Source organism: Henckelia pumila, chromosome 2, assembly GCF_033568475.1.
Source record: "Henckelia pumila isolate YLH828 chromosome 2, ASM3356847v2, whole genome shotgun sequence".
Classification (NCBI taxonomy): domain Eukaryota; kingdom Viridiplantae; phylum Streptophyta; class Magnoliopsida; order Lamiales; family Gesneriaceae; genus Henckelia; species Henckelia pumila.
Genome location: NC_133121.1, coordinates 17782775 through 17795670, shown reverse-complemented (window position 1 = coordinate 17795670; position 12896 = coordinate 17782775). Strand labels below are relative to the sequence as shown.

Genomic DNA, 12896 nt, shown 5'->3' with positions numbered 1-12896 from the left:
TTGAACGTTCTGATGCTGCATTGAATGCACATTTAATGCTCATAAATGCATTGATGATTCTGCATGAGGATCGTACACTGCAGACAACTTCCAGGGTCCAAAACTGGAATAAACGGTCGAATGCTTTATCTGCAGTCATTCTGTGTTTTTGCCATTTTGGTACAACCTGTTGTCTTGATTTGCAGGAGTCAACAAATCTTCTGAAACGCCGGTTCTGCTTTTAATAAAGGATCCTGCAAAGAACATCTTGTCACAGGTACTTGTCTCGAGATATCTAGATAGGCAGTTGGCATTCTACCGGTAGAGATATTTGTCCTCTGCTGGTTTGAATAACCAGTCGATAAGCTTGTGACTTCAATCGGTCGAGAGATAAAGGCGGTTGACAAGCTTCCGGTAGATAGATTTATCCTCTGCTGGTTTTGATAGCCAGTCGATAGGCTTGTGACTTCAGCCGGTCGAGGGCAAAGGCGGTTGACAAGCTTCCGGTAGAAGTTGTAGTAGATTCCTGAAATACAATGGTTGGCAGCACATTCCTATACAATGAGTTGTTGTTTGTTATCACCAAAATATCGGATTCAACAATACCTTATGAGAAGGGCCATTCTATGCTACACCGGGTGAATTTCACCCGGTGCAGCATCCACCATCCATGGGGCCCGGGCCATGAACGGCCCAGATCCATCGGGTGAATTTCACCCGGTGGATCATAGAAGCTCCCTTCTGAGAAGGCGGGGACTAATTATTTTTTAAATAAAAATTAAGTCACATCTTCTTAGAAGGCGTGACTAATATTTTTTTTTAAATAATTTTTCTCTCCGTCTCGAAGTTCGTGGTAGACCAGTCAGAAGCTGCTCTCAAAGTTGGTTTAGTTCAACCTACCTTAATGATATTATCTTAATAGGAGATCTAATAACTCATTATTTGTCATGTCAACTTTATAATATTAATTATGCATATGTGTTGAGATGTGGACCATTGGATAAATCAGTAAACTACATAAAATTTTGGAGAAATTTTTTTATTGATCATACTTCAACGTTGGTATTCATACATGCAAAAATTATATATTCAGATAAAAAAGTTTCATTTCAATATATAATCGTTTGTTTTGTATTTTCACTAAATTATTTAATTTTTTTTTTCCAATTTGAAGGCTTGCATAAAAATCACATTTTCAATTTTTGAAAATTTTTTTGTTGTTCTTGCTTTTACGTTGGTGAATCTCATGCATTGAAAAGTTGAACATCCAAGTAAAAAAATTTCAGTATGAACTCTTTCGTTTTATATTTTCACATGTTGAAAATATATTATATATTATTTAAAGTTGAATGTTAAATGTTGAATATTGAAAATTATTGTATGATGATATAGATGATTATATATTAATTTTTGGACTAATTTCCAAATAAGATCTATAAATAGGTCTCTCCATTTGTGTAAAAAATCACAATTTAAGAGAGAAAAATTTTATAAAATGTAGAGTTTGATATATTTTGAGTTTTGAAGTTTTTATTTTTTACCATACTTTTTTCACAACATCATCAAACTTTTTAGCTTAAATTTTTTTTTTGTTCTCACTTGAAGCTACGAAGAAAAATCACATTTTCAATTTTTGTATAAATTTTATGCGTTAACTTTCTTCGAGGTATGAGTTCATATAAAACTTAAGTAAGCATTTAATTTTTGAATATTTGTGTTATGTTGAAATATTAATTATTATTCATACTAGCATAATCGCACACACGCGTTGCGTGGGTATAAAATCATATAATATATTTAATATTGTATGTTATATATAAATATTATTTTTTCGATAATATTTAAATTTTTTTTATAAAATAATATAAAAATAAATTTAAAATTTATTTGTCAATTTATTTTATCTATAATGTTTAGTTGAAAAAAATATGGAAATTTGAAATATTGAAATTTAAAAAAAAATAAATAAAAATAAAAATGTAATATTTATATCACATAAGGACAATTTCGTCAAATGAAAAGATGGTGTCTAAAGGGGAGATTCTTTATATATAAGAAGAAATAATTAGAAAAGGTGATTGGTTTGATAATCAAGGCGGACAATTTTTTTTTTTTTTTGATAATAACCTACCAATATTATATATATATATATAGAGTTTCTTTCAAGTGCCCACCTATCATGCCCACCAATGATGTGGCACTATTATATTGGATGTGATAAAGATGTGATAAATTGTAGGTCCAATAGAATAATGCCACATCATTGGTGGGCATGGTAGGTGGGCATTTGAAAGAATATAGGCGTGATTAGCTTGATTCACGCCGTCAGAAACAGCGTGATACATTAGAAAAAGAATTGTCCACATTTTGCAGTAGACACGGAAGAATTATTTTTATACGCAGGGTTACCCGTATATGTTAAATTAGTAAATTATCTTTAAATTTTCTAAAATGGTTTCTTTTCAAATCACAATTGTTTATCTTGTTAAAAAATAAAAAATTACTTTAATGATTTTTTTTACAAGATTCAAATCACGTGTAAAACGTACTTTAATGAATCTTTTTTCAATATTCAAATTGAATCTCTTAATTATATGATATCAATTTTCCTTTTTCAAATAATTTTTTTCTTCTGGATTTCAAACAACGGTATATATTATTTAATTTTAATTTTTTAAATTTGATGAGAAATATTGTGATCTTTTAACGATTACACACAACAATATATGTTATTTTTTTTAAAAAAAATGAAATTCTACTGTTTTCAAATAGCTCAACTTGATTGACCAAGTACAGAAAAAAATTTCGAGAAAAAAATATTAAACTAATTAAAATCATACCGTTTTATGCAATCACTAAGAGATCACAATATTTCTCATCAAATCTTGAAAAATTAAAATTTACTCTTTTCAAATAACTCTACTCGATTGGCCACAGTGTTGTAAATAGCGGGAGGCGGTTGCGGGACGTTCTGAGACCGCCTACCGCCTCGGCTGCCTAGGCAGTTGAATTTTTTTTAGCATTTTTTTTATATGTAATCACATATATTAATATTCTTTAGTATACTAACACCCCATAATCTCAAACAATATCATTAGACTTTACTTAAATTGTGTAAAATTATGTTAAATATACAAAACCTAACCTAAAGGTTTGCTGGCGGCGGGCCTAGTGGTTGATGGTAAGAAGACTTGAAGCAAAAATGGAAAAGAAAAGAAAGTGCGTAGTGTTTTCAAATAACTAAGGTTTTAAAAATGGTAGACTTTGACTAGATTTTTAAATTTAGTTGACTCTGACCTTTGACTGAAATTTAAAATTTGTTAACCGCCTTGGCCGCCTCCCCCGCTCGAGCGCCCGCCACCGCTGCCTCGCCCGTCTTGCCGCCCGCTGGACAGCTTGGGGCCGCCTGATGCTAAGGCGGGGCGGTCGAGGGCCGCCTACCGCCTAGATCACCATTTAGAATACTGGAAATATTGTGATCTCTTAACGATTGCACACAACAATATATGTTATTTTTTTTAAAAAAAAGGAATTCTGCTGTTTTCAAATAGCTCAACTTGATTGACCAAGTACAGAAAAAAATTTCGAGAGAAAAATATTAAACTAAAATCATACCATTGTATCATGTATGCAATCATTAAGAGATCACAATATTTCTCATCAAATCTTGAAAAATTAAAATTTACTCTTTTCAAATAACTCAACTCGATTGACCATGTACATGGAAAAAAAAGTTCGAAGAAAAAATATTATAAAACTAAAGTCATAAATATTATTCGAAAAGTGAAAATTCTATCATATAATTAAGAAACTCAATTTGAATATCGTAAAATTAATATAAAATATATATAAAAAAATTAATAAAAAAATTTTTCGGCAAGACAAACAATTGTAATTTGAAAAGAAACAATTTTTAGAAAGTTTTGGAATAATTTCTAATTTAACATTAGCGTATAACCATCTATGTACACATAACATTATCTTGTGTCTATTCCATGTTACCGGCAGTTTATCATACTCATTATATTAACACGAGTCTTTCCCGTTATTTTCATCGTCTTTGTCTTTGTCGTCACCTTATTGATAATAATAGCACATGTCAAAATTTTCAAGCCAGAATATCTCTCATTCTAAAGTGGCAATCATGTTTTTAAAAACTGTCAAGTAAACTTTTGACACAAACAATCACTCGCCATACTTTTATTAACCCCGAACATCACAATTACGCACACGATAATCCACTTGCACATACTTTAACACAAGTATCCCACAGAACTGTCAAAAAAATTCGATGTATATATTTTTATATATTTTTCTAAGAAAAAAAAAAGTACTTGGATATGAGATGACTAGGGATTGATCTCCAATTTAACTGGGGATGCCAATGCAATTGCGTATAAATAAGGGGGGCCCCGAGAAATGATAAATCGTGTTGTCCCGTCATCATCTATCGAATCGAATCCCATTTCCATTTCCCTTCTCGTGTGCTCTTTTCAGAGGTGATGGAAACTAGCAACAGCAGCGGAGCTGCCACCCTCAACTGGACTGAGGCGGTGGAGGATCTTGTGCATGCAGGAGAAATCGACCAAGCAATTTCGATTCTTGAACCTATCGTCGCTACTCTTGAAAATGAATTCGAAAAGCATGAATCCCAGGACTTTCTTGGCAGCTCATCTACTTCCAGAGCCGACCAGTTGTACGCAGCGTTGCAAGACTTGTACAAGCTATATTCCGCCAAAGGCCTCTCTCTCAGGGCCGATCAAGTAATCTCCCGTGCTCTACAAATCAAACAACGAAAAGGGTCAGTCCCTTTTTTGTTAGGTAGTTATTGCAGGGTACTAGATGGATTTTAGAAATGCGCTGATGATGTTGCACGAGGTGCGCTGCTATGTTTTGTTTTGTTCATGCAATTTAGGATTTTATTTGGAGGAATTTTTTAGATGAGGTTCAAGAATGTTTCTGCTTTTATTAGTTAATTTCTTTGAGTTTGTGTGTTCAGGGTGAGTGAAGAAGATGTGGGATTTGTTTCATTTTTGTAGTTGTACAAGTATTTGAATGGAACACAATCGAAATAAGTACACCTCTAATTGATTTGTTTTAGGTGTTATGAATCTTCATATAGCGAGTGTTAGATCACAGTCACAGATGACTGATAACGTAAGAACTTTTGGTTTCTTGGACTTATTGCTGTATTGATGGACTTACCTTTTGGTATTGGCTATCCAGGATAAAAGAGGCTGTGGCTGATGAAAATTCAGAAGCTGGCGTTTCTGCAAATGCGGAGATTGCTTCGGATGGAATTGCAGAAGGTGGCAAGTTTTCTTTCTTAACGCTATGATAGTCATTTGTTTATGTGTTTATCATGCATTCATTTGTCGTTTCATAGTCAAACCCGTTGTGCTACAAATTTTGATTCGCACAGCGTTGTCGTTTGGATGGTGATCATATCCTTATTTATTTTTAATTCATCAAGCTAACATATTTAGGTGAATGTTAGCCCTATCGTTCTTTATGGACTGAAAATTTTGTCGAACATATAAGATATACATGAAGTCAGAATGGTTACATATACCATATGTCCTTGAGCAACATGGTTACACGAGAATATGAGATTGGTAGATCTCAACTAGTTTCTGCTTAAAGGACAATGAGTGGCCAATGAACATCAAAACTGATTAGTAGACATTTGACTTGCTGCAAATATACGGACCATTCATTAAGTTTGCCTTTAGATGGAAAGATTTGATTTGGGGAATGATTTGAAAAATATATTTGAAATACACCCACCAATCTCAATTGTCATTTAGCAAAACTAGTAAAAGATGGATTTGAAATCCTTCCAATATAAATCCATCCAGACAATCATGTAGATTTGAAAGATTTCAAATACTTTAGTCCCAATGCACCTTAAATCAAATTGATGATTATTATCTTTTCTGTGTTGCTCTGCTTGAGAAATAAAAAGTTATGGGTTATTGTTGGCTGTTTGTGCCTGCAATGCTCATCTGGGCTTGATGAGCATCAAGAGTGTTTTTAATACATTCTATCAGGTTTCTTTATTTTTTCAAAGGTGTTTGTGAGTTTGGAGTTGCACCTAATACTTTGGTTTCTTATAGACTGGGAAGCTATTGCAGATCGTGCTCCTGAGGAGTTATTTACCGCCGAAAGTTTACCCGGAGTATCAGAACTTTCTTTAGAAGACTCGAAAGTTCAAATTGCGAAGAGGCGTGGAAGAGGAACATTTTCATACAAGAAACAGGGACTGTATAGTGATAACCAATCTGATGAAACTGTTTCTGATGACCCAGAGACTAACTCCTCAAACCCTGTCACAGACTTTGAAGAACAAAATTGTGCGTCTATTGGAATTTCATACTTGTTGTGCTTAAAAATTCATGCTCTCTAAGCTGTCATAAGTCCTTTCTATTTTAGCGTCACCATTCGTCATTTCTTGGGTTTATCTCTACAAAATATGTTAAATGGTTCGTCAGTTTGTCATTTATGAGTGCATTTTTCTCCAATAATACATTGCTTTTGAATCATGACTGATTGATTTCTTCCATTGAAATGTTAGTTCTTTCGAATGATTAATGGAAAATCTGAAAAAATGGGGTGTGGCATGGATACATATTCAAATCATGAAATCAGAAACATTATTCTCTCTGTTAGGTATGCCATGATACTCGTCTGGGAGTTTATGCATTGATATTGCTAGTCGTATAAGCTAATTGATGTGAATTGTTAGAGCTTGTGGCTTGGTATCAAATTTGACTTTTCATTGGTGTATTACTCTCTGTTTCCTTGATTACTTTTTCCCTTTTTCTTTAGCAATTTACTTTATGTTATGTCTCACTGAATGGTGTTTTGTGTATAAAACTAATTAAATGTGAACCGAATTTTTCAGTTTGCTTTCATGATGCTTAAATTATAATTTTTAATGATAATTGATGCTTGAATGAGTTCATTCATTCTACTAGTAGCTCTTTGCTTAGTTACTGAAATACGAAACTGAAACAAATATATCTCAGCGCACTAATGGAGAATCCAAAATTTATAGTCCAATTAAAATATTTTTGGGAACTGTGTGTTTTTGGGAAAGTTGGGTTGCACGTGACAAAGGAGGGAAAGAGAAAAAGGAAAGCTTGAACATGAATTTTAACTATGATTAATCTTTGGTTGAGCAATGAAATTTGTAATGGTTTGGAAACCCCACTCAACTCGTAAACATTTACGAGTTTTTTTTTTGTTTCTTGTTCTGCTTTTTAGGTATGATTTTCTTAATATATCTTAATTATTGTAACCTCTTGTTTCAACTCACCATGTGGGGTTTTTTGTTTCAGTGATATATGGTACACGTCATGTTCTAGTTCTTGCTGGCATTTCTCCAAACACTAGGACGACTGACTTAGAAAAAGCTTTGGACAAATTCAAAGATCGTTTTGTGATTCGTTGGGTGAACGATACAACAGCTCTTGCAGTGTTCGGAACACCATCTGCTGGTAATGACATTCGTGCATCTTAAGTTATTTCAGTTTTGTGGGTATTCAATTGACTAAAATGTTTAGGATTCAAGGAAAAAATTTAATTTATTTGAGGACAATCGTCTGGGAATTTTGAAGTGGGCTTTTGTATGTATTATTTTGGTGAACTTTGATGTTACTTGATCTGATATCCACCTACATTTTGTTAAAATGTATTAACCAAAAGCATTATGTCATTTGCTCGAGTATTTACTTTGTTGTTGCACACTCTCTTTACTGTGTGTTATAGTGTAAAATTTTGTGTTATATTATGCCCGTCCACAAAAACACTTACTTTGATGTAAAGCAAAAGTGTCGTCATCAGCATTCGAATTTTCAATCCTTCAATCGAACCTCGCCTTTCAAATTACAAAAAAAGTACATATTTTCAGCAGTTAGCTATGACCTACCGAATCCCTATGAATGTATTTCACTCGCTTTGCATGTCTCAGTTTCCTAGTACAGTAGTTATATATTACCAACCAAAACTAGTAACCATATGTTGACGACATACTTAGTACATACAATTTACTTATTAATGTTCTCTAGATATCTCGCTTTCTAGAAGCGGGTCTGGGAATTAGGGAGAGAGCATGAGATGGGATAGTGGAGGGATATAAAAGAGATTTTTGGTGGAGAAGAACTTTAAATTTTTAGATTTTTTAAAATAGGCATATGTTTAACCCCATGCTGGATCCTCAGCTTTTAAATCCATTTTCCCATGCTGTCCTCGTTCATAATGTGTTCAAAATTCAAATGAACCTTTGTTTCAGCTATTGCTTTGAGGATATATACAAGAAAATATACTCTTTACAAATAATTGCCCCTAGGAACTCAAATTTTTTTTATTTTTAAAATTAGCATATTCCGGATTTTAAAGTATAGTGGGAAGTTTATATTGGTGAGTTATACTTTTTATTTCTTGATGTAGCTCTCGAGGCTAGTAATTCAATCCAATGCTCGTTCACTGTAAACGTACTTGATCAGAGCAGCGAATTTCTGGGCTCAATACAGCCAAAAGGTAACAGTTGGTGATTATTTTTCTAGATGGTTATGAACTATGGAACATCCCTAGTGCAATATATATGCATACACTCATAGAATTTTTGTAGCAACTAGTTAAGACTTAAGACAAATGGTTTGGTTTCCTTATTAGTCAAACGAACGGGTATAAGTCTTAGTTCCAATGAATCCAACGGCTTTTACTTTGGTAAGTTTGTTTTTCCTGATTAGCTGTTATAGACAGAACTGATTTGTATGTTTTTCCTTGTTCACTAATAGTTCCATCGAATGATCTTCGGACAGAACATAATTAGAATGAAATCTGGGTAAATTCCTATTCTGTTTTCTAGGTTAGGATGAAATCTTGATAAGAGATATACGATGTATCATGTTGTTTCGTATTTACTATGCTTTCCATGGTAAAATATTCGATTAAAGATGATAATGATGAAAATGTTGATATGGAGATACAATCCATAATGTTTTTTCTTGTTTAGTACTATTAAACCATGGTTGGGATGAAATCTTGTCATGTAGAGACGGTCAAACGATCCATGATGTTTATTATATTCCATTAAACCATGATTAAGATGAATTCCAGGTGTAGGGAAACATCCATGTTTGATGCTTAGAGTTTATATCTTGTTTCAGATTTGGAGCCTCCACGGCCGAGGCCTCAAACATCTGCAAGAACTGCACAAAGAATGATAGCACAGGGAATGGGAATAAAGTTGCATTCGAATTTCGGGTCAAATGAACTGAGGAAACAGGAAGAGGCTCGAAAAAACCGGATTCTTTCAAGGCAAAGTATGAGGGATGATGCTTGGGGAGCTGATGAAAATTAGAAAGGTGGTGGCTTTAATCTCTTTTAAAAGAAAAGAGGATGGGTCTGTTCACTGATTTTTGGGACATTTGATTTGATTATTGATTGATGATATATGTGTTTTTGAAGTACAGTTTTAAATACAGTTCTACCCTGGAAAATCAAGGGTAATTTTACATGCAAGTGATGTTAAAACATTTGATGGAAAATCCAAAAAATCAAAGATTTTCCTTTGATCCTGAATTATATATGAACTATTAACCTCCGCTTGTAGAGTCATTTTTTGTAACAAAAAGAAAAACAATTAAAGAAATTAAATGCATGCATGGTTAAAAAATCATTATTATAAAATGAGAAAAGGGGAATAAACAAAACAAGGAAGAGAAGGAAAAAAATAAGGAAAGAAGTCCAATCCACACCATCCGACCAAATGGTCAGTCGAGGAGGCGTACGCTTAACAAAATAGAGTAGATATAAATTAATCTTCAAAACTCAAGGCCTTTGGATATTTATTTATTTATTATTATTATTTATTTATTGGAGGGTCAAAACCTATCGAAATCATGTTTAAAAACACTTGGTCAACTTTAAGCTCGAAAAATATGCATCTTGTCACATATTAAAAAAAAAAAAAGCAAGATTTCAATAATTTGAATAGGGGAACATGTTCTATCATGTGGGTTCTTTTTTTAATCACAATTTTTTTTAAATCCTTTTTTCCCCAATATCATATAAAGTCTATTTTACTGATCTTCCACATATCAATGAATACAAACTACAAAGAAGTTCGTTACGTGATTTTGTTCAATCATCTTTTACGTATAGATTTTATTGCCTCCTTCAAATTTATTAAGATCATCAAGTGCATAAGTCACACATTCATTCGAAACATTGTCCAAGACAAAATATCGTTCGCGAGAACACAATATACAATTTCAAATGAAATTCGAATAAAATGCATCTTCAAATCAAGTGGTGTCATCCAATCATTTTTGGAGTACGTCAAGGATCAACGCTTATCGTATAGATTTTGTATGTTTTTTTACGCGAACTAAGATAATCAGGTATTGACGTCACACATCTCAATTGAAACATTGCAATTCATTGTTCAAGAAATAAATGTGTCCTTTTTGAGGAAACTCTACCATTTTGAAGAAAATTCAAGTAAATGAATCTTCAAGTCGATGTTCGTCAATAAAATGGGTCAACCGTATAGGTAATGTGAGATATAAATGGAAGTGAATTAGTTGACATTATTATTACATTTATTTTAAATTTTAAATAACAGGAGGTCCTGAACTTACTAAAATTAACTTGTCAACCAAAGCCGACAAAAAAAATAAATACGGACGCGAAAAGGAAAAATTAAATGAGTTAATAAAAGCTGTGACGTCCACCTGTCACGCTTTTTCTTTTCCCCCGGCGAAAGAAACATTCATTCAATCGAATCGTCATTTCTACTCGTTGAGAAATATCAAACATGGCGACATAGAGAGAGCGGGAATCTTCCAAATATGGCGACTCTTCGGGAGAACGAGCAAGTTGTGATTGAGCTTTCTGCTCCGCCTGGCTGGATTAAGAAGGTCTGCGTCTTTTTGTTTTTTCGTTAATTGTTCTTCCTATTTTGTTTTTCTGCGTTCGGATTGTTGTTGTGATTTTGGACGAGATTGATCGTTTTTGCTGTTTTAATCCTGAAATGTTGGTCGTCGGTGCTGTGAGGATTTTGAGTGCGAGATTGGTGATTAATGATGGACTAGGTTTTTTGTTGCTGAAAATTTCAACTTCTTAGTGATTTTGGGATGATTGTTGTGTCTCCTTGAGTGCATTAAGTTTGAGGCTATTTTCAATCAATGTATCCAGAAATAATTGTTTTAATGTAGGAGAATGTCATCGAGATTGATGTCATGGGGTGTGATCGATTATATTTTTAGCTTTGCTGTTGGTCCCTTAGTGATGTTTTCGTGGTGTTCCCTTCCTGCAGATTAAAATTGAATCGTAAAATTAAATTAACCAGATTATATCTATACGACCATTGTTGTGTAAAAGTTGAGTGGTACGTATGGTGAAACTGAATATTTGGACACCAAAGCGTCTGTCCTTCAATTTGGTTGAATGTTCGGAAATTTGTTCTACTTGGTGTTGGAAAAAAACACTTTCATTTGAAGAAATTCATGTATCTATCATGAGTACATTTTTTTCTCGTTTCTAAAATAACCAGTTCACTCCGAGGAAAGGTGGTACACCTCGAAGGAATGACGTTGTTTTCATATCCCCAACTGGAGAAGAGATCAGGCATAAGAGGCAGTTGGAGCAATACCTCAAATCTCATGCTGGTGGACCCACTCTCTCTGAATTTGATTGGGGTTTAGGTACTTTCACTTGCCTGTTATTTCCTCTCTCACACACAACAATTCTCATTGTGAAGTGACGCGAAAACAAATGCATGTATTCAATTAGGATTACAGGAAGGAAGTCGGTATTAGTGAATCGTTGCCTGCTTGGTCATCCAAATGTTTTAAGGAGCTATATGACATGAACCAGCCTTTGTATTTTGCAGGTGACAGTCCAAGGCGTTCTGCTAGATTGAGTGAGAAATTGAAGGCAGAAGGGGCACCTGAAAGTGAAACTCCCAAAAAAAAGCAAAGAAAATCCAGTCTAAAGAAAGAAGCTAAAGATAAGAATAATGATGTGGAAGTAGAAGATGAAGCCATTGATAGCAACAATGCTGCTGCAGAAGAAGCTAAAGAAAGCGGTGAAATTTCTATGGCATGCGCAGAAGATGCTGGTAATGCAGAGGTTATTACCGATGAAGCTCTTCCACAGGAGGTTGATATTGAAATAACAGAGGAGAAAACTGAGGAAGACGATAAAGTGGAAGAACCTCCAGATTTAGAAATGACAAAAAATTCAGCTACTGAGATTGCGGATGCTAAAGTAGAGGGATCAAAGAACGCAGCTGCTGAGGTCATAGGCGTAAAAACTGAGGAATCTAAGGAGCTCGCGGGGGCAAATGGTGACGAATCCAAGGATGCATACCATGCCGAAGAGGGAACACCGGATGAGAAGGTTGATGGTGCAGAAAAGATTCATGTAAATCAGAATAATGCTGAGGAGAAAAAAGCAGCAGAAATTCCAGATAAACCAGCTGTAGGTAACTAAGCCTTCCTTATTTTATGGGATTTTTTTGCTAGAATCTCATTTGACACTGATAGCATCTATAATTTAGTTAATGTTTTAACTGGTAACTGTAGATTATGGGAATTCTTGTAGCATGATATTCAGCACCTTTTTTGTGATGTATCAGGTGATATAGTTGCTAGATATTGCGTTGCTGCTTGTGTAAATTACATATGCATACCCAAAAACCAACCCACATATATATGCACAAATGCAACTATATTTCCAATCATGTAAGCTGCGTTTAGGCTATATATTTGTTTGTTAACATGGCTGGCTGATCATACGCTCAGATGAAAAGATTTTGGGGGCTAAAATGAGAGTATTTTAATATTAATAGAAGAGAAATGTATAAGAATACAAAACAAGATTGGGGATAAATGAAAGGATATTTT

General features: G+C 33.9%; 2 protein-coding genes across 3 annotated transcripts; both read left to right on the top strand.

Annotated features, from left to right (window-relative positions):
* The first annotated feature begins 4363 nt into the window (after positions 1 to 4363).
* LOC140883548 (uncharacterized) lies at positions 4364 to 9577 on the top strand. 2 transcript variants are annotated; one of them, XM_073290066.1, is made up of 6 exons: positions 4368 to 4780; positions 5206 to 5288; positions 6096 to 6332; positions 7320 to 7478; positions 8431 to 8520; positions 9153 to 9577. In XM_073290066.1, exons 1-6 carry the CDS (start codon positions 4482 to 4484, stop codon positions 9344 to 9346), a joined length of 1062 nt encoding a protein of 353 aa, XP_073146167.1. In that variant the 5' UTR covers positions 4368 to 4481; the 3' UTR covers positions 9347 to 9577. The 2 variants fall into 2 exon arrangements, with proteins under 2 accessions (XP_073146168.1, XP_073146167.1); XM_073290067.1 differs by lacking the exon at positions 8431 to 8520 and having other exon boundaries at positions 4364 to 4780.
* A 1162-nt stretch (positions 9578 to 10739) lies between these two features.
* LOC140883918 (uncharacterized) lies at positions 10740 to 12622 on the top strand. The gene is made up of 3 exons (XM_073290540.1): positions 10740 to 10907; positions 11543 to 11693; positions 11882 to 12622. Exons 1-3 carry the CDS (start codon positions 10839 to 10841, stop codon positions 12481 to 12483), a joined length of 822 nt encoding a protein of 273 aa, XP_073146641.1. The 5' UTR covers positions 10740 to 10838; the 3' UTR covers positions 12484 to 12622.
* Positions 12623 to 12896: the final 274 nt, after the last annotated feature.